Source organism: Achroia grisella, unplaced genomic scaffold (assembly GCF_030625045.1).
Source record: "Achroia grisella isolate CSIRO2021 unplaced genomic scaffold, CSIRO_AGI_Agris_v1 utg676, whole genome shotgun sequence".
NCBI classification, from domain to species: Eukaryota; Metazoa; Arthropoda; class Insecta; order Lepidoptera; family Pyralidae; genus Achroia; species Achroia grisella.
The window spans coordinates 1,847,994-1,875,395 of record NW_026712992.1 but is presented as its reverse complement, the minus strand read 5'-3'; the positions used below and the strand labels follow the sequence as shown (position 1 = coordinate 1,875,395).

The window sequence follows — 27,402 nt, the reverse complement described above, 5'->3', positions numbered from 1 at the left end:
AAAAATATTTAGATAAATAAGATCTGGAATACAGCATTGAATTTGGCATAATGTCCCAAAAAAGGTAAGCCCAAACCTAATTTTGCTGATTCATTTGATAAACTTAACTCTATACTGCAATTTGGATTCCGTTTCAGATGATTACGAAGAGTCAGTGTATTTTAGTGAAAACATGAATTAACGCGAATATCGTGATAATGAAATAAATAGACCTAAATACGTTTTATCTAGTTCTATATTACATTCTATATCTATCATTCAAAATTTTTCCATATAGATATATTATATATGACTAGGTAACATTTAATAAAATAATCAGCAATTAATTTCCGAATATGTAACCAAACAGCAAAAACAACATTTTAAAATAAATAAGTAAATAAATATAGGACATAGGTATTGCATTAAAACTAAATTTGTCAATAGCAGCATTGGCACTGCAGCTTCGATAGTACGTCGTGTTAAATCGCTCACGATCTCAGCTCAACAAATATCGTACGATTTACTACTCTATTGGGCGATGCATCGCGGCTGTCGTGCGACCGCCGCACCGTCGCAATTGTCGTGCGACCGCGAACGCGCCCGCCACCGCGATTGTTTCAGAAAACGATCTCAGTTGGCACAATGAAATATATAGACCCAACTTCAAATGCAAATTATTGTTGATAACAGTTATCGATAGGTTTCCAATCAATTTTAAATACAACGTGTCTCGAAATATACTTAGGTATATTGGGACTTCATTGCCTTATTTGGAACAGGAATGCTTAGGAAAAGAACGGCTATAGGCGCCAGAGTGCTTGCTAGGTATGATCTTTTTGCCTCAGGCTACAACCCCTAATTTATTCACGAATTAGTTATTAATAATTAAATTATTACTTGTATTAGTTAATGGAGTGGGGTTCTCAGTGACATTTGTTTTCCAACAAATTATTATACCAATATATTAAATCGAAGTGTCCTCATTGTTAATTTTTTCATAATTTGTTTACTTGATTTTTTTATAATTTATATTTCTACTACATACACTTTTAGCTGTATTTTTTAAAGTAGATATACTCATGGTACCTACCTATACCTGTAAAATGTAATACCTATACTACTACTCAGATAACTAACGTAGCTAATAGCAGTAGATATTAGATAGATATGTGTTGCCTTAATATATTAATACTTATACATAAAATCATTCATTCATTAATAACTTAATTACATAATAAATAATAAATGTTAATAAATAGCGTCTCTACAGTTTAGAACAACCCACAGCGCATCAGCTTTCCATGGTGTCCATAAAGTAGGAATCGGGATAGCGGACGGCAGACGGCGCGAATTGAAATCTTCGTGACTCCACGTGTTGGATCAGATGGCCAGATAATGGCCAGGTTTAATTATAACTAGCAGCCTGTCCTGACTTCGCACGGCATTTATCTGTTTACCTGGCTCGCAGTTAAACCATTAAAGATTAGATAGTTATGGCCTGTAACAATGTTTACCTACTTATGTTCCTTTTGCTTTGAGGTTGGGTTTGGGAGATTCATAGATTTTCTAAGGAAAATACACCTAAGGGTGTATATCTAATAATAATAACAATATCTCAGGACAATCCATATAGCGCCATCTAGTCTTTAGCTAAGGAGAGTTGTGTTATGGACACTAGACAAGTGATATAAATAAATCGACATATTTTGTCTGGGTGTTTTCTTTGTAGTTTATGTAACAATCATACTATTAGGTTAGGTTAACTAAGTACTAATCTGTATATAACATATTTACATTAAATATATAACATATTACGAAAAACCCCGCCGCGTCTGGCTGTAGATATCTTGGAAAGAATCTCAAAAACTATTGAACGTATTTTCATACAATAACAGCTTATAAAGCTATTTGCTCGGCAGCTGAAATTGAATTATTAAAATTTATTTGAATAAGTATGTATGTACCTATTAGAAACCAATTATACTTACAACCAGGTCATCCTTGACTTGATTGATAAGACCCACCAGAGGCTTATTACGAACCACGAATTCGTTTAACCCACCAGCACTGCAGATTCATTTCATGATACAATTTCATTAAATAACATCTTTACATTGCTTCCTACACGGTGACGGGTTGACAGGCCCTGATATCTCCTAGCCACAGCACGGAATTATCCAAAAACAAACTATAATTTTAACGCCATAAAATCTATTTTCAGATAGTAGGTAGGGATTTAATAATATCGGAAAACAGAAGGTTAAAAGTTAACCATCTGAGGGAGATCAGTTCACGAGATTAGGAAGTTCGGTGTTAAGCAGGTAGGTAAATATCTATCTAGTTTAGATAATTATCAGAGATGTTAGGGAGCTCCGTAACTGTAACCGAAATTATCGGATATCCGATATAAAAAAATATTCGTAACCGTAACCGAATCCGAAATAAAAATTTCGGATAATATCGGATAGGAGCGGAGCCTAATTGAGACACGTTAACCATTTTATTAGCTATTTGTATTTTACTTTTGAAATTCCTTAAAAAAATCCGTAACACGAATTATCCGAAACTAACGGATGATCCGAAATAATTTTATATCCGCATCTGTATCCCTATCCGGTATAATAATCATTACTATATCCGAAACCTATCCGTATCCGAAATTTCATATCCATAACATCCCTGATATTTATCTACATAAATCCTAATTATATAGAAATTAATGATACAACGTATTAAAAATTGTTAATAAATGTAATGTGGAAGGGCATTGTTAGTAATGTGGACTGAGACCCCATTGCTAGCAATCTAACATGTCAGGTTGACCACAACGCGGTTTCCCCTGGAAACCATTGTGATAAGCACCTGGTTAATTAGTCACGGTGGGCCGACTGACCTCATGCTCATTCTATCATCCTCCACTGGTACGGCGTCTTCGTGAAGATGGATAGCATATCCTATCGATACCGGTTAACAATAAAGACGTGGGGTATGGGATTTTTAGTAATGGGAACTAGTAACTCCCATTTCTAGCAATGTACCATGTCAGTTTGACCTCCACGAGGTTCTCACTGGAAACCATCGTGATAAATTCTTGGTGTATTTGTTACGATAGACTAACTGGCCTGACCTCATACTCATCTTATTTTCCTCCACTGGTGCTCCGCCAGAGTAAATCGTTAACGAAAGCTGGTGCACTGTTCTATTATCATCTATAAAAAACGGTTTCTGCTGGTGGGCACCAGTGGAGAATTATTAGATGAAAATGACATTTGGTTAGTTTAGGTACACATCGTGGTAAGTTGACTAAGAAATTATGACTATGGTTCCGGAGTCAAACTGACATAGTACATTGCTAGCATAAACATAAAATATAATAGAATAAAATTTAGTCATCCCCTCCAGAAAAACACATTAAACAACTAACCCACTAGGTACTTAAACTCTTGCCGTTGCCGCTGAATTATAAAAATCTAAAAATATAGGTACATAGATATATATGTACTGATAAATTAAACACAACAGAAAAGAAACAAATAAAAAAGCTATGGACTATATATAGATTGGTAGATTTTATGTAACCCGAAATCGACTAGTAAGTAATTTTCACATCGCTTTGGACGCGTGCTTCCGGGCGCAGACAACCAAATTGGCCGACATTGTTTCAGAGCGAGGTCAACACACGGACAAACACATAATTACACATAATTGCTAAATTATAGCCCCCACTATTTAGACGTCTTGAAGGACAAGGTTGAAAGACATTTTATATCTATTACAGTCGCATGCATTAATATGGCGGTCTCGCTACTCTAATGGTTTAGCACACCGCTTTACTTCTGATGGTTCCGGTTCGATTCCTCGAACGGTACAAACATTTGTAATCATCAGTATGAATGCTTGTATCCGTCTGGGTATTTTCTAAGTATACTTAGTATTTATATCAGTTGTCTAGTACCCATAACATAAGCTATACTTAGCTTGGGACTAGAGGACGCTGTGTGAATTGTCCTGAGATATATTTCTTATTATTAATATATTTTGTTGGATATAGATCCTTTGGTAAGGAAATGTTCCGAGTTAACAAATGTTATTAGACAAAGTACTAACCCATGCATCCACTTAAGAACATATTGTTTGAATATATGCGTGTAAATGAAGGCATTTACACGCAAATATTCAAACTGTATCCACGATATAAATGTTAATTCTTGCATTTGATGCAATTTTTTATAACAATTCCTTAAAGAAAAGGTTCGTAATATGTTTACAACCTATATCTACCATTTTTATTATTCAATTAAAATATACAAAAATAATACACATTCAATTAAACAAAAATATTTATTTTATTTTGCAACTCTTCTTGTGTTTTAATATTTCAACAGGCGTCATATATAATGTATCGTTGCAAATGTCACATTTATATTCTTTGGCATTGGGCTTATTTTCCCTTGGCGCTCGCGACGGTTCCGGTTCCTTCTGCTCCGTTCTAGAAGAGCATGTGAACTGTTTATGCTGCAGTCTTTCTAGGGGTGAAAGGCACAATGTTATGCTACAGTCCGGACATGACCATGGGAGGCTGTATGTTTCTTCGTAGATGTTGTAGCTCCAGTCCGTATCCATAACGCTGAAAACATGAAATAAATGATAACATTTTGATGGCAACATTCAATTAAAAAAAAGCCTGACTTTGTTTTCCTTTAACGTAAGTACGTAGCTGAGTTTTGTGTCAGTTCTTATCGGCTTGAGAGCAATCACATGTTTATGTACGAAAAGAATGATATGTTTTCATTAACTTTCAATTGAATTAAAAAAAATAAAATTAATAAATTAACATAATAATAATAACCCTGGACAATCCACACAACACAATTTAATCCCAAGCTAAACAATGTTTGTGTCACAGATACTAGACAACTGATAGAAACACTTCAATACATTTTAGTAGTAAATACCTACACGACATACATAGAAAACACTAACCCATAGAATGATACTCATATAAATACAAATGTTTGAATGGTACGAGCAATCGAACCCGCGACCATCGGATATAAGGCAGTGTACTAAAGAACTAGACCACCGTGAATTTTACTTGCAACTAGAGTTAATTTCATTTTCCCACGAACTTATCTGAGATCTACACTGATTGTTGAGCATTCAAACATAATGTTCAAAATCTTTAGTTTCTAAATACTAACCAATTATAAACAATATTGTCGGTAACATAAACTCCTCCTTTTTTCTCATGGGGATGGCATTCGAAGCCTTCTTCGAACGGATTAGGGTCCACATTTGCGTGTGCTTCATCTGCCCCGCAGTATATCACCTTCAGATCACCGGGCATGAGCCTCTTGATCGTGTAATATACGTCGCTGGTCATATAAGAACTAATATCGCAGGACAACTGATGCTGTAACTCTTCATATGGCAGTTTAGAGTTTTGTTTCTGAAGTTCGTTCTCGACTGATTTGTTTGGACTAGCATCTGTAATATAAATATAATTTTTATACTAAATAACATATACATATGTATTTAAATAAGCGTAACTTAGTTCCAGAGAAACACATTAAACAATTAAAACGGCTGAAGCCTGAAAATCTAATAATAATCAAATTACTAATAATTAATAATCATTTCACAAATGTAGACATTTTAAGAATTATAAGAACGTTAAAATAAAAAAAAAAGTTGAGCTTATAAAAAAAATAACCCTGGACAATTAACACAGTGTCATCTAGTACCACGGTAAGCAGAGCTTGTGTTATGGGTATTAGACAACTAATATAAATACTTAGATACATATATTTTTTATAAATATACACATACTGTTTGTATCGGCACAAAGAAACATACACATGAATACAAATGTTTGCACAGTGTGAGGAATGGAACCCGCGATCATCGGAAGTAAAGCGGTGTGCTAAACTGCTAGACCATCGAGTCCGTCTTAGTAGACTTAGTAAACATATACACACCTGCAAGCCGGCGATTAATAAGCGCCTCCCATCTTTGTCTTAACTTGGCCGCTTTCAGTAACAGGTTCAATCCCGTTTCAGGATATGGAAACTCCAATAACAACCATGAGTCGCACACAATCCTACAAATATATTATTCATTACATTTTTCCATACGACATTAAAACCTTCAAGAGAAGAGGTTGTTCCTTTTTAAAAGGCAACGCCTCATATGGGCAGCGGTAATCACTTACCATCAGGTGTGGCCGCAAGCTCGTTTGTCCCCTATGCTATAAAAATCCAGCTATTGTTAGGTACTTAGACCTGTAGTACCTGCACTGCAACCATATACCATATACATCTATTCAAAGTTCGCTACCTAGACCCGTTAGGGACAAGAATTGAAGGATATTCTTATGACCCATGGTTTTTATCTCCTCAGGATATAGAAGGGACTGACCATCAGATGGGCCGTATGCATTTTTGCCGCCTTCGTAAAATAATATAAATATGAAATATATGTGTAGCCGGCGGTTACCACTTACCATCAGCTTATTTACCATTCCAGTTACCTAAAAAAATAATAATGTTATTACCTTGTGCAACCCATATTGGTGTCAATGGAATGTGCCAGCAGTAACAATGTTTGTGCAGCGGGCATCCTCATGGAGTTCACTATGTATGGTTTAGTTGTTTCCAATAGTGATCTGAAAAAAATACACAATATTTTAACTTAATAAATAATACTACAATAATAATACTCTTGGACTATTCACACAACTAGTCGCAAGCTTTAGATATTTATTTATTTTTAGAAAGCACCTAAACCAAATAATTATACTTGTGTAATACAAATGTTTGTACTGTGCAGAAAATTGAACCCGCGACCATCGGAAATAAAGCGGGGTGCTAAACCGCCAGACCGCCGAGGTCGTGTTAATATTTTGAAAAGAAAAGTCTATTGTATGAATATTTTTTATCGGGTTTTCGCAAAATCACAGCACTTCAATAAATACGTGAGAAACCTGTGATTACGCAAAATGATATAATCTGTTGGAATTGACGACGATTTTGCAAACATATACACAAAAATACACTTGTCATAAACATTTTTGAAGCAAATAGAAAATAATAATAAATTGTTAATAAATAATCAAAAGTATTACTCAGTTAACGCATTCACAATGAATTTTGATCGAAATGGACTAGAATCCAACGACAGCCTTGATAGTCTAGCGGTTTAGCATACTGCTGTACTGTCGATAGTCGCGGATTTGATTCTTCACACGGTATAAACATTTGTTGCCTGTATTAGTCTGGATATTATCTATGATTTACATATGTATTTACAAAAAAAATGTATCGATGTATCTAGTACCCATAACACAAGCTCTGCTTAGCTTGGGACTAGATGGTGCTGTATGAATTGTCCTGAGATATAAACGCCGAAAAGATATTTTCACTGGACTGCATATATAAATACTATAAATAATATACCATTTTGTTATTAATTTACTTACAAATAACATAACACTTGATGTCTATTCGACAATGGCAGTCTGCTCTTAAACCCAGCCGGCGTGTCTGTTTGAATGTCCGCATCGGTGAGCTGCAGAACTTTCGGCTGTTTCCCAAAGTACGAAGTAGGATGTAGGAACACGAATGGTTTACTCCAAGTATGATATAGTTGTTCGGCGCTTGACTGAAAAATGTAACATAAACATTAAATTATAAAAATATCTTTCTATTATAAATGCGAAAGTTTGTGAGTACGGATGTGTGAATGTTTGTTACTTTTTCACGCAAAAACTACTTATGTTCATCAGAATATCACAAAGGCTATAAATTTTACGCAGGTGAAATCGCGGGCGCTGCTATTCTATTAGATACATGAGATCTCTTCCACTGAAAACAGCGTGTTACAGGGACTGTATGTACTGTGCTGTGTATATAAGAAATTATTTATTAATTAAAAGTATTTAATAATTTGGACTAATAACGCTACTGCTAGTAATATACTATGCTAGGTTGACCTCCACGTGGTTCCCGCTGGAAACTATCGTGATAAATTCATGGTGACTTTACCACGACGGGCTAACTGACCTGACCTCGTGCTCATTTTATCGCCACTAGTGCCTCGTCAGAGTAAGCCGTTAGCGCAGGCGAGTGGATGATTCCAATATCATCCATAAGAAAAAAAAAAAAAGACAGTTATTATAATTACCTTACAGTAATTGAAGTCATCTGCTACAGCAATTTGAGGATACAGGGCTCGACATAAAACCACCTGAAATGATAGATAATAGATAAACAACATGTTTGTTAATTAATAATAATAATCTAACGACAATTCACACAGCGCCATCTACTCCCAAGTTAAGCCTAAAGATTGTGTTATGGGTACTAGATAACTAATACATACATAGATTTTTTTCGTAAATACATATATATTATATATAGAAAACATCCAGACCGATACAAACAATCATATTAATGAATACAAATGTTTGTGCCGTGCGAGGAATCGAACCCGCGAACAAAGGAAGTAAGGCGGTGTGCTAAACCGCTAGACCACCGAGGCAATCATTTGCTATTTATTTACTTATAAAATAATAATACAAAATGATACACTGACGCAAACAGGCTGACGCTGATAGGGTACAAATTTTTGTACTATGCGAGGAATCGAAACCGTGAGCAGCGGAAAATAATGTATTGTGCTAAACCGCAAGACTACTGAAGCCGTCAATATAAAAATGAATTAACCTTCAACATAATAAGATCTCGTCCACTAGACGCGCTAGATCCTGATATTAGAGCTCGTATCCGGGCGGCGTCATTCGTCATCCGGAACTCTATATCCCGGATGTCTATGGCATCGTTTTCATGATCCTTGTCGTCTACGATCTCCCAAGAGTCAACTTTGAGGCGTTTCTTGCGTTTCGATTCCTCTGCTGCTTTTTGTTTGTATTGTCTGAAACATGAATTACATATATATAAAATTCTCGTGTCACAATGTTAGTTACCATACTCCTCTGAAACGGCTTGACTGATTTTTATGAAATTTTGTGTGCATATTCAGTAGGTCTGAGTATCAGCTACTATCTATTTTCCATATGCGATAAGGGTAACCCCTAACATTTTTTTTTTAATTGTCATTAAAATACATACTATCTTAAATTTTCACCTTTCACTTCTATTGCCAACCCGTATTTTTTAATTTATATAGTATATATATAAAAGGTAATTTCCGTGCATTTTTTATAGCGACTCAGTGATAATGTCTATTCTTAATCATTTTGGTTAGAAAAAAACAATAGATAATAATTTCTGTTAAAAACAAGGTAATCAACAATTGTTACATATATAACTGGCAAATCTATTTGTTTCATTATTATATTAGAAATAAGAGTCTCTTATTTAACAATACGACAATAACACCCAATATTCTAGAATTAAAATAAGTAGGTAATATTTTATTCAAATAATTATTTTCTAAACGCGCACCACAATAGAAAAATATGGGATATTTTATAACTCTGGCCAATCATAGAAAAATCTACCTACAATATATAACCACTATACTTGGAAACAAAAAGAAAATTGAATTAATAATGTAATATTAAATCATATACCTTCGCATATCTTTCAGCTGTTTTAACTGGCCGTGACGTAGTGCCCTCTCCGTTGAAGACATAGCCTCCGGTTCTATGGACTCCATCAAATTATTGTCCTGCACCATGAGTAAATAATAAGTATCTTCGTGTTTAATACAATTACATTTTTATATTACGATACGACCCACCTGATGATAAACGATTAAGTACTGTAGCCCATGGACGCCTACACGTGTCACCAGTGCTCTCACGTGCCTGTTACCGACCCTCAAGATACCCTCTTGAAAAACCCCATGCTATATATGTCTCTCGAGAAAACCTCAGCAGGTAGTTCATTCTACAATCTAAAAGTACGCGGGAGGAAGCTCCTCTAAAACCGCACTGTCCGAGACACTTAGGTTCTAAAATTCTTGTTAAAAATGTGTGTTAATTCTGCACTCCTACTCTATATAAACTATAGGTGTGCGAAATTTCATACTGCTCTGTCCGCGAAATTTTCGTAAACGGATACATAATTTTTGTTTCAAGTAATAATATATATATTACTAGCTACTCGTCCTGTTCGCATGGATGTACATGTATTTACGACCTCGGTGGTCTAGCACAGCGCTTTACGTCCGATGGTCGCTGGTTCGATTCCTCGCATGGCACAAAGATTTGTATTCATGAGTATGATTGTTTGTATCGACCTGGGTGTTTTCTATGTATATTAAGTATGTATTTACGAAAAAAAATTATCTATGTATTTGTATCAGTTATCTAGTACCCATAACACAAGTTTTAGCTAGCTTAACTTGGGTCTAGATGGTGCTGTGTGAATTGTCCTGAGATTATTATTATTATTATTTATTATACATATAAACCATCCTCTTGCATCACTCTACCTACTGCTAAAAACTGCATTAAAATCCGTAGAGTAGTTTAAAAGATTTAAGCAAACAGACTGCAGAAGAGACTTTATTTTATAAGATTTATTACTTAAAACACTGCTTTGTTTAATGGCAATATTTTAATCTTTATACTATGTAATAATTAACTTAAAGTTTTGCTTTTTTATAGTCACAAACATTTTACCTCACCTGCAGTAAACTCCGTAACTGCGCGGCCAGCTTGGTGAGTTCATACAGCCGCTGTTCCTCGATGCCTCTTCGCTTGCACCACGCCCGACCGCCGCGACTGTCCGCCTTCACAGTGAGCCACGCACAGTATAGCGACAGAAGGGTTATGGGATCCCCGTGGTCTGACTCCTCGGGCTTACGCGCATTCTTAAACAAGAAAATCATCTTCATCATCATCATCATCATCATCATCATCATCATCATCATCATCATCATCATCATCGTCATCATCATTATCATCAGCCCACTGCTGGACATAGGCCTCTCCCAAGACACACCACTGGGCACGATCTATAGCCCATCTCTTTCATTGATTACCCCCAACCCTAGGTCGCTAGTCGTCACTCCACCTAGCTGCGGAGCGTAACAAATCACTAATAAATATTACTAACATTATGATCGCGGAAGTTTGTGAGTGAGTGAGTGGATGGACGACTTACTCTGGTAATCTCTTATATATTATGTTACCTCCTGATTTCTTTTCTTATTCCCACTTGCTTTCTCTCTACCTCGCAAATTTCACCTTTTCTTTCACTGTTCACTCGTACTGTACAATATTTTATCCATACATATAAATAAAATTGAAGTATCTGTTTGTAATATTGAAATAACCGTATTTAGGTACTACATGCATATGAATATATACACCAAAATAACATTTTTTACAATTTTTGTCTGTCTGTCTGTTTGTTCCGGCTAATCTCTGAAATGGCTGGACCGATTTTGACGGGACTTTTTTTGGCAGGTAGCAGATGTAATAAGGAGTAACTTAGGCTACTTATAATTTAGAAAAATAAAGTTATAGTCCACGCGGACGAAGTCGCAGGAACAGCTAGTATTTCATAAATATAAACTTATAATTACTTACTTCACATTCAAAATCTCTATGTGCCCTTGTGGTATAAATGGACCGGATCCCCAGCGCTGCTGTAAGGGCGAGGGCGGAGTCTCGCTTGTGAGGGGGCAGTGTAGCGGCGCCTACAGCCAACGCTTTGGCAAGACACACTTCTACTGGCAAACTGGCTAGGGCCTTGCCTAGTGACGTCAACTTCTCGTTAAAGCTCAAAGCACCCTGGAATAGATTACATAGGGTACAAAAAAAACTTTATACTTATTACTAATAGATTTAAATGTACAAATAAAAAAAATGAAGGTGGCTTTATGTGCAATGCAATGGTGAATAGGCAACCAATTCAGCATAAATCTGTAGCGCACTATAACAATTATTAAATTATTAATTACTTCCAGTTTTCGTGTTCCCTGAGAAATACAACCCCAGATTCTTCAAGTCTCTAATAATAGTAGAGGTAATAATAGAGGTAAGCCCGATTCATTAAGATGATAGCAAGACCACAAACGCAAACGCATTCATAATAAAAAAAAACTAAATAATGTCAATCCATTAATTAGTTTGGTAGCCTATCGACGCCTGGTGTTTCAAGCGTCCATAGACAAACCATTCACCATCAGATGGGACGTACGTGTGCCACCATAGCAGTAAAAAAAAAAACTCACGTGTTGTTTTAACTCTAACAGCGCATTTTCCACAGCGTCCTCTGGCGGCGTGTCGATAAACGGAAACCGTCTGACGTCATTGACTCCCAACGAACTCATCAACAAGAGAAGAGATGACAACGGTACCCTGGACACTTCGGGTGTACTGAACGGCTCCAGATCCGTGTATTGTTGCTCGGAATATATACGATAGCATACGCCAGGCCCTATAATATTTTCTTTTTACTTAAACGAACTGGCATACAGGAGTTGCGTTTTTATAGGCTATTACGGTGTATAAAATATTGCGAATATATATTATATACATATATATTTCTTAACTCAACTGTCAATCAGCGCTGGAAACTATGTTACCAGCATTATGCTCAGTTGTGGTCCATATTAACTTGGTTTTGTAATGTGTGTAAATTGTTTTTTTGCTATTACATTCAATTCTATTCTATTATCCTGTAATTTCATTTACATTCACACCTCTTTAACTGAAATACAGTCTTCCTCTACATAAAGTTGTACATAAATAAATAAATTTTACCCGTCCGTCCAGCGCGCCCCTTCCTCTGATCCGCGCTTGCTTTTGATATCCAAAATTCTTTCAATCTCTGCATTTTTGTTGTCGAATCATAACTCATTTCTTTAGCCTGTAAATTGAATGAAATATTTTATTTAGTATGGAGAGGGGATGAAAAAAATACTGTTATTTTTACTCTATCTTTCCACAGACAGAACGACTAAACTAGTTTAAATATGATGGAGATTCAATTCAATAGTAGATACTTATCCTTACTGTTACATACTGTTATCAAAGGTCATTTGTCAACAAAAAAACTTGTTAGTAAAAGATTCAAGATTTATAAGCGATTTTACTATATGATAAAGTTTTGTTTCGTAAATACATTTTTTATTCATCATTAAAACGTAATAACTATTTTCAGTTTAAAAAATTTACACATACATAATAGATAACATCTAAAGATAAGAAAAGAAATACAAAATTTTAATACCTTTCCGGAATCGACAACGAATCTTATACCGTCGATGGTGACTGAAGTTTCAGCTATATTTGTGGAAACTATACATTTCCTAACACCTTCTGGTGGATAATCAAATACCTGAAATAAATTTGTAACATAAATATTAACATATATAATTTACAAATCATTTAGGTGGTACTTACGTAAATTAAATAATACAAACAAAAATATATATTTATCAAATAAAACCTTTACTTCGATGCCATAAAAATATAATCATTATATTAAGTTAAACAGATACTAGATTTTAATAAAAATATAAAATTAACTTTCTTTACGTTTTACTGCACAAAAAAAGAACAACTGTCTAATAGAGAATGGCATCAGGCATTAATTTCGCTACGTATACAATTTTGTGTACAGAAGAATAAAAGTAAAATCGTTCTAAGTATATACTTATAAAATTATAGCTGTTTTCTGTGACTATGCCTGCATCCTGCAAATATAGTCCACCCTCTCGATAAATTTCATAATAATCAGTTTAGCCGTTCAGTCATAAAGAGAATAAACAGACAGACACTTCTGCCTTTCTTTTTATTCAACATGTATAAATATGGTATCAAAAGGATTTCTTACTTTATCTTGTTCCGCCAGTGACAAACCACTGTGAAGAGGTAACACTATCCAGTTCTTCGTTTTCTCAGCATACTGCTGTGCTGCGTCGCATATCGCCGTGATTTCTTGCACACCAGACATGAATATAAGGAGATCGCCTCGTTCATCACCTAAAGTATAAGTACATAAATTTTATATATGTATGTATGTACTAGCTGTGCGCGTAGTTTCACCCGTGTTAAATTACAATAAAAAATATAGCCTATATGTTATTCTTATGCATAAATGCTATATTACTGTAAAGTTTCATCGAAATTCAAACAGTAGTTTTTCCGTGAAATAATAACAAACATCCATACATTTTTTTAATAAGATTAAGATATGTTTCTAACATTTCACGCAGAGAGAAGTGTTCATGTTTATTTAATTCGTATACGTATAGTTGTGAGTGAATACCTGAGTACAATAACAAACTTTTTGTGAAACCTTTTTTCGGATTTATTGAGTATTAAAACTATTATATACTGCGATTACTGGGATTACTATAATTTTAAAAATATATTATTTATTTTCTAATCATACATATTTTGACTATATTAGTCTAAAAAAGCTATTAGCTATAGATCACCATCCCTCATTGCTTTTGTACTGAAACTGCATTCCGATTGAGTTGTAGATAAAAAGTGACTACTAGTATGCAAATGTAATTAAATTTGAGTTAATTTGACTAAAAATATTTATATTCCTGATCTAATAAATATTAATAATCTTATAAAAATAATGAACTTGTAAACTAACTTGGATATTTGCTGTCAATAAGTTGCATAATCTGAACATACGGCTGAGGATCAAGTCTATCATCTCGTGTGGGTTTCTCTTCAATAAATATTGGTTTGTAATTTAATTCTATGGGATATAGTCGACCTGGAACCTGTAAAAATTAACTTGTCTATATATTTTGATAACGGCCTCGGTAGTCTAACGGTTTAGCACACGCCTTAGTTCCGATGGTTGCGGGTTCAAATCCTCCATTTCATTTGATTCCATTTGTATACATGAGTATAAATGTTTTTGTCGGACTTGGTGTTTTCTTTGTATAATATGTATGTATTTTCGAAATACAAATATATCTATGTATTTGTATCAGCTATCTACTACCCATAACACAAGTTTTAGCTTGCTTAACTTGGGTCTAAATGACACTGTGTGAATTGTTCTGGGAGTATTATTTGTTTTTTAATTACATATGTACTTAATTAACTGTAGTTTGCTATTTGATGTTTTATTACATTTACATAGTAATTAATTATAATCAAATACAGTAGTCACTGGGAACAGATGAATGAAAGACAAAAGCATATTTCGTCGACTCCAAATAAAAATGGAATATTATAAAAAACTGTTTAATAAGAATAACTTAATCAGGTTTGAATTAAGAAATTAATGATTACTGCATTTACTTACTTGAATAACCACTGCAGATTCAGCAGAGAAGTAATCTTCAAATAATTTTATATTTATAGTGGCCGACATGAGCACCAATTTAATGTCATTCCGACTGTGTATTAGGCATTTGAGCACACCCAATAAGAAGTCACCCATTAAATGTCTTTCGTGAATTTCATCCAAAATAATTACATCATAGTTTGGCAGGGTTTCTGATGACATCTAAAATTAATACATATATACCTATATATATAACAAGAATATATGCCAGGATTGACACATTCAAAAGCCCTAATATTGGGCTACTCGAACAAATACTCCAATAGACTACTGCTATTGAGTAAAAACAACATATGCACAATGACCAGAGCCCTCACAGGACACTGCAAATTAAACAAGCATATGGCTAAACTAGGTCTATGCACGACAAAAATCTGCAGAGTCTCTCAAACTGAAGAGGAAACGTCACTACACATCCTATGTGGTTGTAGCCCATTCATGCATAAACAAAATATCTCCTTTGGAAAGTTTACAGTCTTTCCCGAGGAGATAAAAACTATTGCTCCTAAGAATATCCAATTCTTTTCCCTGACGGATCTAGGCAGCGAACTTTGAAAAAGGGCGAGTACAATAGATCTATGTAGGCTATAGTGCTACAGGTGCTACAAACATCTGACAATAGGGGGGATGGGGATTGTTAGTAATGTGGACTCTTGACCCCATTGCTATCAATGTACTATGTCAGGTTGACCTCCACGCGGTTCCCCCTGGAAACCATCGTGATAAATTACAGATGAAATTGTCACGATGGGCTAACTGATCTGAGTTCATATTCATGCTATCCTCCACTGGTGCCCCGCCAGCGTAAACCGTTAGCGCAGGCGGGTGCACCATTTCATTATCACATAAAAAAAAAACATCTGACAATAGCCCAAACAATCCAATAAAAAAAAACAAGAATATATATACTAGTTCCCTAGTTCCCTGACAGGTGTCTTTCTGCCCAGAAAGTTAAGACAACATACTAGATCTTATTGTGTTTCAATTTTTTTAATAATGACTATAAGGTGCATTTCTCAACATAACAATGGTCAGTAAAGAATTCTAAATAGTGATTTATCTTTCTAAAATTATACCTGTCTCAATAACAATCCTTCGGTAATAAAACATATATTTGTGTCTGCAGTGCGACTCTTCTCAAATCTAATTTGATATCCCACCTTAGTTTCAAACTGTGATAGCATTTCATAGGCCACTCTTTTTGATAATGATACACAGGCTATTCTTCTAGGTTGAGTGCAAGCTGTAACAAAATATTACCTGAAATATGTTTTTCTACTCTTACTATTTTAATCAGCAAAAAAAAAGCAATGAGCATTTTTTAAATGGATGATAATTGAATAATTGCCACCTGCGCTAACTCACAGGGCACCAGTTGAAGATGATAAGATGAAAATGAGAACATGTCAGTTACCCCATCATGACAAATTTACTAGGAATTTACCATGATTTCCAGAGGGAACCACATGGAGGTCACCCTGACATGGTACATTGCTAGCAATAGGGAACCCAGTGAATGTCTAATAGTTAAAATATAGTCATTTATTCCCCATGAGCTTGTTAGCCGTGTTATAGTTGTGTTTCTTCATGCTAGCCTTATGCCAGAAAAATATATCAACAACATACAAAGTATTACACACTTGGGAAAAAACTGACTATATTATACAATATATTAATAATTGCATAAGTATTAAAAAAAATCCATACCAATATTCTGAAAGCCTGCTTCATTTAAATATTGCGGGACTTGTGTTGACTTTCCACAACCTGTATCACCAGCCACAATTACAACTCTTTCATTTTTTACAGCTGATACTATTTCATTTCTACAAATAATATTTTTTAAATAATAATAATCTCAGAACAATTCACACAGTGCCATCTAGACTCAAGTTAAATAGATAACTGATACAAAAACATAGATATTTTTTTATAAATACATACACATATTATACATACCACTTAGGTTGTCTAGCAGTTTAGCATACCACTTTATGTCCGATACTTACATACTCAATAGTAACTAATTTGAAATCAAATATTGTACAAAAATAAGTCAATAAAATTCACAAGTACATACATAGTGTCACTTATATCACTCTATGATTAAATAGAGTATATTAATGTTAAAAAAAATATTTTCCTTCTGAGCTTCATGCCAGTTCTTATCAACAGAAATACAAACTGTATAAAAAGGATAATGTTAAAAAAATGATGTGGACAAGTGGCCAAGTTTTCCACATAATAAAATAATTTTGACTTAATTAATTTTATCTAATCTTTCATTAAGAAATTCCATAAATATTCTTACCTGTAAGCAGCCACAGGCAAATCCCTTTGTGTCTGTCTTAGTTTCTTAAGCTTTTCAAACTTCTCTTTATTCTTAAAATCTATATAAATGGAAACAATATTTAAAAATACTTTGAATAATTCCTTATCCAATTTTCTTCTCCCACTGTCATCAGAAACTATATCCACATATTTTATAGCAGTAACGAAATTGATGTAGTGTAATTTTGAATAATGTACTGGCACGCCAATATCATTTAATTCATTTAGATTCGATTCAGTTGCTAATAAAGGTTTACCGGCTTTCTTCAAAGTAGCCTCATACTTCTTCAAAAATACCCAAAAATCATCAAGGTCATTAACCACCGTGTTACTGTCACTGCTATAGCGAATTATTTTATTTAAATCTCGCTTGTAATTGGTAAAACTAAAATCTGCTGGTTCAGGTGTCGAAAGTGATGTACTAGGTCCAGATTTTTTAAACTTTCTAGAGTTATATTTTTCTTGTGATGACGATCGTCTACGCTTATTCGATCTATTTCTCGGTGGACTAACGTCTTTGCCCATAATTAATATAGTTCAACAGTATTCTTTTATTAATTATTTCAATCGTGTTACATGTTTCGATAATTAATTATTAGAAAAGTATAAAAATAAAAAATATTTTGTTTACAATAACACAAAATCAAAACGGATATTCGGTGACATTGATAAGGTAATAAAATAAGATGTCAATGTCAATTTGTTTAAATGACTAATAACAATGTGAATCGTTAAATTTATATAAGAATATTGATTGTTACTTCGTTTGTGATTTTAATTCTTGTTTTTACATTTATTATTTTAATACTGGAATTAGTAATTGCTATATGTGACAAGAAACGTATGTATATTATTTAAAAAAATACATGTTATTTGTTAAGTAACAAAATCTCTGTCTGATTTAAACTTCAAATATGAAACTTATTGATTCCATCTTATTCGTTAAGTTCAAACTTAACATGGATCATGGTTATAAAGAAGTTATATTCCATATCGCGATAACTTCTCATATGTTGCATTTATGTATTGTTAACTATTTATATGTTGCATAACATTTACATACCAAAATGATTTAAAAAATATGTAATGATTTTCTCTATTACATTGAGTAAAGAATACAAATAGACATTGGCCAGTAACTGAAAGAATTTGGGATGTTACAGACTCGTAGAAGTTATACAAAAGTTCAAAACCGAATTATGGTTTCGTATGTAGACACGTTATTACATCGGAACTCATAAAATATTGTAGTCGAGTTTTCCATGAAATTATTTAAATAATCATGATATAATCTATGGCTTTTTTATCTTCTCAGAGCTTTGCTAGTGCCCTCTGTCGTCCGTACAAGACATCGAAAATAATAATTTCCGCCATTACTTTCGGCCATTTTGCTTGGTCGCTAGGTGAACGTAAAAATTATTCCTATGTATTTTATCGCGAGTATTAATTATTTAGTTTAGATTTAGTGTTTCGCCACACTAATGGCTTGCTTAAATACACTTAAGTTAGAAATCAAAACTTTAGAACAAGTGTTTCCGAAAAGCCATGAACGGTTTCAGATAATGTCTGCTAGTGTCGACGAACTGACCTGCAGATTCGTTGGCAAAAATGGAAAGAAATATGAAATACACGCAAATATTACTGTAAGTACTTCCTGCGTTGCACTAATTAATATAAAGTTGAAAGTTGATGTTAGAAGTAAGTTTATTGATTAACTTTAGGTGGGACAAAGGGTCGTTGTTTATGAGGGCAGGGCTGTCAACAAAGGTTTACGGAAGTGTATCGACTTTCGTGTTTCGAGCCAACTTTTCAAGTTATTTTACTCATAAGTATAGCAACTATTATCCAATAAATATATAATGTTATATACATGTCGTTGTTTATGTTACTTTCTATACTTGTGATACAAAACCATCTGTTATCATTAATTGAACGTGACAGGGCTTGTGACAAATTGAATCGATCATTGTATGTTCAGTATTAATGAATATAAGTTATTTTCTATGTTTTAACAACGTTTTTTTGTCATGATGCAACATCTATTTTGTCTGGGTAACGGTAATTGTACGCGTTTTTGGGACAAAGAGTTAGTCATCCTCTCTACCTGCTTTTTATCATGTAGTTCATTATATTAGACCCCACTTTGTACTTTTGTTTGCTCAAGTGACAATAGTAAGTTTTACAAAGTATTACAATTTATCAATTATACCTACCTACTTATACTCTATTGCAATGTAATTTACCATTCTTAAACTACCACTCAATAGTATTTTCTTATTTTTAAATAAACACCTTTTCATGTTTTATGTCATTTAGTGAATTTTAGAGTATATTATTATATATTGTTCAATATGTTAATGTTTTTGTTAGGAATTTCTATTTAGTTATAGGTATATTTACTTTACTACTATATTAGTACATTAATTATGATAATAATGTAGACATATTGAAAATGCAATATAATAACAAGTATGTGAAGTTATCATTTATTTATTTTCTATTGTCACAAGTCACTCATATTTATATATATTTATTATAGGAGAGAGATAATAACATGTAAAATTATTATATGTCATTAGTTTTAATTCTATAGAAACATTTCTTATCAGTTGACTTCATCTGTATAAAGCAATGTGTGGCCATAATAATGTTGTCTTTAATATTATAGGATTTAATGTTTTTAGTTTTATTGAAGTGCTACAATAATAAATATCACCAGTCTGTTAGTGCTGAGTAGAACATAGAAAATATATGTATAATGTAATCAAATATAGTCAACACCATCTAGTCTCATGCTATGGGTACTAGATAACTTATATAAATACATAATACACCCAGACTGATACAAACAATGCTGTATAATATTCTCAACAATGCAAATGTTTGCATTGTGTGAGGAATTGAGCCTGCAACCATCGTAAGTGAAGTGGTATGCTAAACTGGTTGACCACAGTAATTTATTGACACCTAGTATGTACTAGCATTATGTGTAACTGTAAATCATTCAGAAACAGCCTTGCTATGGTTAAAAATAAACATGTGAATTCAATGTTATTGCAGCTTGCAGTGTATACTCACTGATGCAATTATTATATATTTTTCAATCACAGGAGACATACCCCAACACACCGCCAGTGTGGTTTGCTGAAGGTGAGGATCCCATTGTGACAAATGCAGTCCAGATCCTTACAAATACACAAGGGAGAGATAATCATGTTATAAATCAGGTAAAAAATTGATTGATCACTATTTGACTTAATTTTTATAATATTAATTCCAAAAGGTTGCTTGGTTTTTTTTGTCGATAAAAATACTGCATTATGTCAAATGGAAACTTTATTACTATTATTTATTAGAAAGAAATCATTATTCCTAATAAAAAATGGATTTGAAATGTTTTAGAAAATGGTAAAGTTAATAATCACCTATAAAAATAAGCTGATATAAGTGCATTCAGACAATTTTAAGGATATATGATTATTACCATTTATCATAAATTTATATGCAATGTAATCAATGTGGATTAGTTGTGGATTTATGACCATTAGGTATTCAATACTTGATCAAATTTATATAGTAAAATTGAACATTAGTTTACAATATTTGTGTTCAGTTTTATGAATTGTAATTTCAAGATTAATTAAGTGGACTCTAAACTTAATAAATAAAGTATGGTAAATAAAGTATGGCAAATAATGTGATGAATACAAATTAATTTATTAAATTAATTAACTGTTATAAAAAACATGATTTTTTCTGATTTTAGGTTGGTATTTTATTGAGAGAATTATGCAAGTTACATGGTGTACCAGAGCCACCAGATTTGGATTCTTTATCATTACCCGTCCATCCTGCTCCACAGCAAAGGTAAGAAAGGATATGTAATTTGAATATATGATATATCTTTTGTACAATCTATATAAAATCATTGTAGTTTCTAGTCTTGCTGTTATAGTCACTTATAATGTTTTTTATATCTATCTATAAATAATAAAATAATATTTAATTGACAGTGTATAAAACTTGTACCAGTATCAAATTAAATTGTTCAGAAATAATAAGAAACACAGATGCAGGTGGCTATTGTTTTATACTGTTTAGAAATGAATTATGATTATTTCCAGAATTCCAAGTGTGACATCAAATGGCGCCGAATCAGGGACTGAAGAAGACGAGGAGATGGCTGCAGAAGAAGACGAATCTGAAGGCGAGGATGATTTGCCGCTTGAGATGGTTGACGATGCTGCGCGCAGCAATAAGGTTACCAGAATTCTAGAAAGAGCTTTATAACTAAAATGTATCAGAAAGTTATCAATATGAGTAGGAATTAGTTGTAATTTGGGACTTCCCTTTATTGAGTAAATTATGCATCATATACCTCATGTCATTAATTTCTTTTGTATAGAAATAATTAACTCATCATATAAAAAAATTAAGTCACTGTTTTCTAGATATTTTATCTTTAGAAAGATAGTATAACGTCACACATACGTTATATAGATATATATGGGGCTGGTAGATATAATTTACAAACACGGATTTTAGAATATTATGTACAAAAGTATAATAGTTAGTTGAACAAGAATGACAAAGACATATATATTTTCTATATAAAAATAATGGGTAGGTTAAATGGTGGGTAGGTTCGTCATGCACACACAAATTCACTACTCATTATTGCAAGTAACTGTCGTTATACTAGTGACAATTACTTGATTTGATAAATCACATACATGAGAGTTGATCATATCATACTTTATGTTTACTACAAATGTGGCAGAGTTTTGAATTTGTTTGAGTCAGCACTCATTAAAATGAGTGTAAATATATACCATACATATATAAATACTTACCATCCTGACAGTTGTCCCTCATGGAGGTAGTCTGAGACCTTTTGAATTGTCCGTTTTGTGGTGTATGATATCATTCATCATTTGATATCCTCATATTTTGCTTGGTATAGTTGAATTAATATGACAGGCTGCGAGCCTATTACTTTTTTATGGATGAATTTTTGGTTGGATGTCATTGTTTACTTAGGCTTTTTTTATATGTAATAATAGAATGGTGCACCTGCCAGAAGTGGTGGTTTACGCTGGCGGGACATCAGTAAAAATGATAAGATAGATCAACCGTCCACATTACTAATAAATCCCTTCCCCCTTCATTAGAGATTTAGAGCGAAATATAAATTGTAACTCAGTTTTTTTCCTTGGTGTTGGCCTAATTTGAATACAAGACCTTTTGGGCTCAATTGAGGGTAGTAAATCATTGGTCCCTTACATTCTCAGTGTAAATATCACAGATCAATAATTATAATTTCAGGACGACATGGAAACAGAACACTTAGCAACGTTAGAACGACTGAGACAAAACCAACGACAAGACTACTTGTCAGGCAGTGTATCTGGCAGTCTACAAGCAACAGACAGACTTATGAAGGAGCTAAGGGATATATATCGCTCTCACTCTTTCAAAAATAACATGTACTCTATTGGTGTGTATGGTCTTTCGTTTTTTTTTTTGCCCTTTATAAATAAAACATTGTGTAGTAATATAAAAATAACCTCTCTTGTACAGACTCTCTTCTACAGATCTATCTAAATAAGTATCAAACAATCATATATTTGACAAACTAAAACATATATTGAATAACAGTTATTATAACAGGAATGGCGTGATTAGATCTGACTGGATGACTTTTTACAAATTGCTAGTAGGATACTAAAAGCATAACCCTTATCTGTTTCGACGACTGACATGGTAGATTTTAATTTAGTCTTGTACAAGGTTATATATATCATTACATAGTATAAAACAAAGTCGCGGTCGCTGTCTGTCCGTCCCTATGTATGCTTAAATCTATAAAACTTCTCAACGGATTTTGAAGCGGTTTTTTAATAGATAGAGTGATTCTAGAGGAAGGTTTATATATATAATACATGTACACCCGGGCAAAGCCGGGGTGAGTAGCTAGTACATAATAATAACAGTAACAAACCAAGCAGAATTGTGTTATAATTACTAGGATTTTTTTACATTTTTTGAGAATATACATAGAAAAAACCATGACCTTGTATATATAACTTGTATGTTTATACTCCTGAATATAAAAGGCTTGTCGAACCCGCGTCCTTTAGAGGTAAAGCGCCGGTGCTAAACTTTTGAAGCCATCAATGTGTTTATAGATGAAGATTATGTTAACAGAATATAATGATTGAATTTGTTCCTAGTTTGTTGCTAAATCTACTTTCTCAACTGAACATTATTGTGAAAATCTATTTGTTTCTTGCAGAATTAGTAAACGATTCACTCTATGAATGGAATATCAGACTACGCTCAGTGGATCCGGACAGTCCGTTACACAATGACCTGTTACTGCTCAAAGAAAAAGAGGGCAAAGACTCAATCCTGTTGAACATTATGTTTAAAGAGACATACCCGTTCGAACCACCGTTCGTACGAGTTGTCTACCCTATTATATCAGGTATGATTTAGTCATATAATTAAAAAACATTGACCTTGTTTAACCCTGTTTCGGTTTAGCGCTCCTTTATTTCAACCCGGAGAATCCCCGAAATTGTGCGCAGATATAAGCTACATAATAGAAAGACGTCCAGAATATCTGTACTAGTACTCTTTGATAATATAGTAAGACCCCGATTAACGCTGTTTCGTTTAGAGCTGGAACTTATTGGCACGTATCCCCCGCCTTAAGCAGGTCGTACTCAGGGCAGTCTTTCACCTATTAGATGCACCTGGGCACATTAGAATAATGGTGCCCCTAATGGTGACCATAGTAATAAAGCACTATCTTGTAAAAATAGACAAAGTCATTTTTGATCATGACTCTATAGAGATGTATATGGGAATGCCTTCAAAACAAACCAGGCAAAAATAGTTTTAAAAAGTTGTTATGGAATGATGGGTTCATTCATGTTCTTGCTAGACAAAAAAATTAACAAAAACGAACATATTGACCATAGTCGGTAAGCATGTGTTAAGACGAGAGTATAGTAGTCATCGTTTGGTAATGGAGTAGGGACTAGACAAGACTAGGGGCCCCAATCAATCGCGGGGCCCTGGGTACGTCACCAGTGTACCCAGTGGAGAAGAGGGACCTGGTTTTACTGTACCTGTATTGTGTGTACATTTAAATTGGGTTATATATGTAGTGTATACGATATGTGATATGTAGGTGATAAGTGCATAAGGATGGTTTTATACATAATAATGTGTTAAAAATGCTAATAAATTGAAAACATAATCAATTTAAATAATATATTGACTTTACAATGATTTGAAGTACTTTTGTGTGAGGGAATATAAAATGTGTACATTTTAAAGTCTGTTCCAGTCGGGCTTCAGTATTTTTATATGCAAATTGGTAAACATGGAAAGTCTTTAAATTTTTTTTTCAATTTGAAGTATTCCATTATCCTTTTTATATTTATATGTGTTATATATACATGCACAAACTAATATAGCAGTTTATTCCTCATGTTTTTATACCATTTGTGGCCACATTAAACACATAACTTCTGTACTAACTTCCAACTCCATTTTAGCACAAAGTGTACTAAAAAATAAACCAAATTGACTTAGTGTGGGGCCAATAAACTTTTTTATATTGTTTTGTATACCATATATTTTATTTGTCACTGTGTTTCTTCAAAATTTTTTTTAACAATTACAAATACATCAAGTAAAAAAAAAACAAATAGGTGTAATTGTTTTTCAAATCAAATCAAAAATAATTTATTCATGTAGGGCATTTTAGCCGCTTATGAATTTCAAGTTTTTTGTATTAACATTCTTTCCCTTTGAAGTAATAATTGTATATATACAGCAATTCTTTTATTTATATGGATGTTTGAATTTTTGACTTTTGCAGGAGGCTACGTATTAGTAGGCGGCGCGATATGCATGGAACTCCTCACGAAGCAGGGCTGGTCATCAGCGTACACAGTGGAGGCGGTCATAATGCAAATCGCGGCGACACTCGTAAAGGGCAAGGCTCGGATCCAATTTGGTGCAACGAAGGTTGTCTCACAGTCGCAGTACAGCCTAGCGCGTGCACAGCAGAGCTTCAAGTGCCTCGTGCAGATACATGAGAAAAATGGTAAATATGTATACCAAATTCAACTCTATTAGAGGTTTAAAAGATTAAAATGTACCGTAGGTGTATAAAAATAAAATACTAACAATAACTTATTGACCTGAAGGACCTTCGGCCTCTATCGGCTAAGCTGTTATAAAGAGTGAAAATCTGATCTCTAAGATTGCTCCGTGCTTTACACACTTTCAAAAATATACACAGTATAGTCATATTCTCTTAAACTCTTCCTCCTTATTAAATACTACACAATAACTTATTACAAAGTTTACATAGGTAGTTTAAAAAGTTGTTTTTCTGGGTCTGTCTTACTAATTTGAACTTAGGCAGTGTAATTACAGGACATGGATGAATGACATCTTTGTGCTTTGGAATGGCAAGGCATGAGCGAAGAGGGTGTCATGTGATAACATGATGTCTGTGGTGCTGGTCATGTATATATAGGCGATGGTTACCACTTACCATCAGGTGGGCCGTCAATTTGTTAACCACTTCTGATCTGCTTGTTCGTGAATCGGAATTAACAGTTTATTGAGCATATTGATTCAAAATGTGGAGGTAGTTTAAAATATTACCTTACGTTACATTCCAAATCAGTTAAATTAAAATCTTTTATAGTTATTTTTATAAAGCCTTCTATTATTATATTGAGTGCCTGACACTACTTGACAATATATACCATAATAAAACAAATATCCACAGTTTATACATTCTTTATTTTTTAAATTAAACAACTTATACAAAGATGTTGTCTCGTAAAAATGTTTAATCTGATTGCCATATGTTTATTTCAGGTTGGTTCACACCGCCCAAAGAGGACGGCTAATGCAGGCCCTTCCACTGCCGTTACATTTAAGACTAACGTGCAAAACGCCCGAGTACCCACAAAATCCGACAAGTGACAGCCAAATCGTAATTATTCCAACTCAATCGTGTGCCGATTGTGTTTACTCGTTATGTATGACTGAGAGACTGCGTCGAACTGTATGTGTAATGTAAATGTTAAGTGCTATGTGGGGGGCGTCGAGAGACTTTATAAGACTTATAGGAAATGTTTAAATGTGTAACGTTTTTTGTAATCATTAATTTCTCATTGAAAGTTATCCATATGGTAGCCAGCCTAGACGTTACTGGAGTGTAAAGTTGGAAAATTCTTTGCATTTCTTTTTAGTTAATGAAATAAATGAAAAACCTGTGATTCTTATTAAATGTATTTATCATTTACCAACTCTTGAACGCTCTACTTATACCCATTTGAATTACTATAATTTACATTATTTTTTCTACATTTTTGGAAATGTCGTATGTGAATACTTCCAAACACGTAGAATAACATTATTTAAAACAATAGAATTTTAAATCTGATTATGAATAAATAATGAAATTTATTATATTCTTATCATTGTTGTCTATGATCTCTATGTCTTTAGGTCACGGTCACTTTCCATCGTTGCCGTAATTTTGTTATTGCAAATTGGATAGAAATCCTCTTAAGTATAAGAGATTTTTTTATACTTAACCTTGTAAATAGTAAATCATATAGATATAATATATCTTCTAGAAATTAATTTTGGTTACAATTCACATAGGAACATGGTTTGTAATTGAAACCGCCAAACAATGCGTATAAAAAGTAAGTTTAAATAAAGAATGGCATTTAATTTTCTGAAATAA

General features: G+C 33.5%; 2 protein-coding genes across 2 annotated transcripts; one reads left to right on the top strand and one right to left on the bottom strand.

Moving 5' to 3' along the window:
* Positions 1 to 4,309: 4,309 nt before the first annotated feature.
* Positions 4,310 to 18,223, bottom strand: LOC131849994 (probable ATP-dependent RNA helicase DHX34). The gene is made up of 19 exons (XM_059200129.1): positions 17,593 to 18,223; positions 16,989 to 17,107; positions 16,358 to 16,524; positions 15,240 to 15,443; positions 14,574 to 14,706; positions 13,797 to 13,945; positions 13,191 to 13,298; positions 12,722 to 12,827; positions 12,190 to 12,395; positions 11,543 to 11,746; positions 10,636 to 10,821; positions 9,575 to 9,672; positions 8,706 to 8,913; positions 8,164 to 8,226; positions 7,460 to 7,641; positions 6,536 to 6,646; positions 5,961 to 6,082; positions 5,184 to 5,469; positions 4,310 to 4,609 (listed from the first exon to the last, which is right to left on the bottom strand). The coding sequence occupies exons 1-19, from the start codon at positions 18,135 to 18,137 to the stop codon at positions 4,324 to 4,326; spliced, it is 3,483 nt and encodes a 1,160-aa protein (XP_059056112.1). The 5' UTR covers positions 18,138 to 18,223; the 3' UTR covers positions 4,310 to 4,323.
* Positions 18,224 to 18,968: 745 nt separating this feature from the next.
* Positions 18,969 to 26,937, top strand: LOC131849985 (ubiquitin-conjugating enzyme E2 Q2). The gene is made up of 8 exons (XM_059200122.1): positions 18,969 to 19,255; positions 20,723 to 20,839; positions 21,379 to 21,479; positions 21,737 to 21,872; positions 22,938 to 23,109; positions 23,908 to 24,099; positions 25,507 to 25,734; positions 26,523 to 26,937. Exons 1-8 carry the CDS (start codon positions 19,094 to 19,096, stop codon positions 26,552 to 26,554), a joined length of 1,140 nt encoding a protein of 379 aa, XP_059056105.1. The 5' UTR covers positions 18,969 to 19,093; the 3' UTR covers positions 26,555 to 26,937.
* The last annotated feature ends 465 nt before the right edge of the window (positions 26,938 to 27,402 follow it).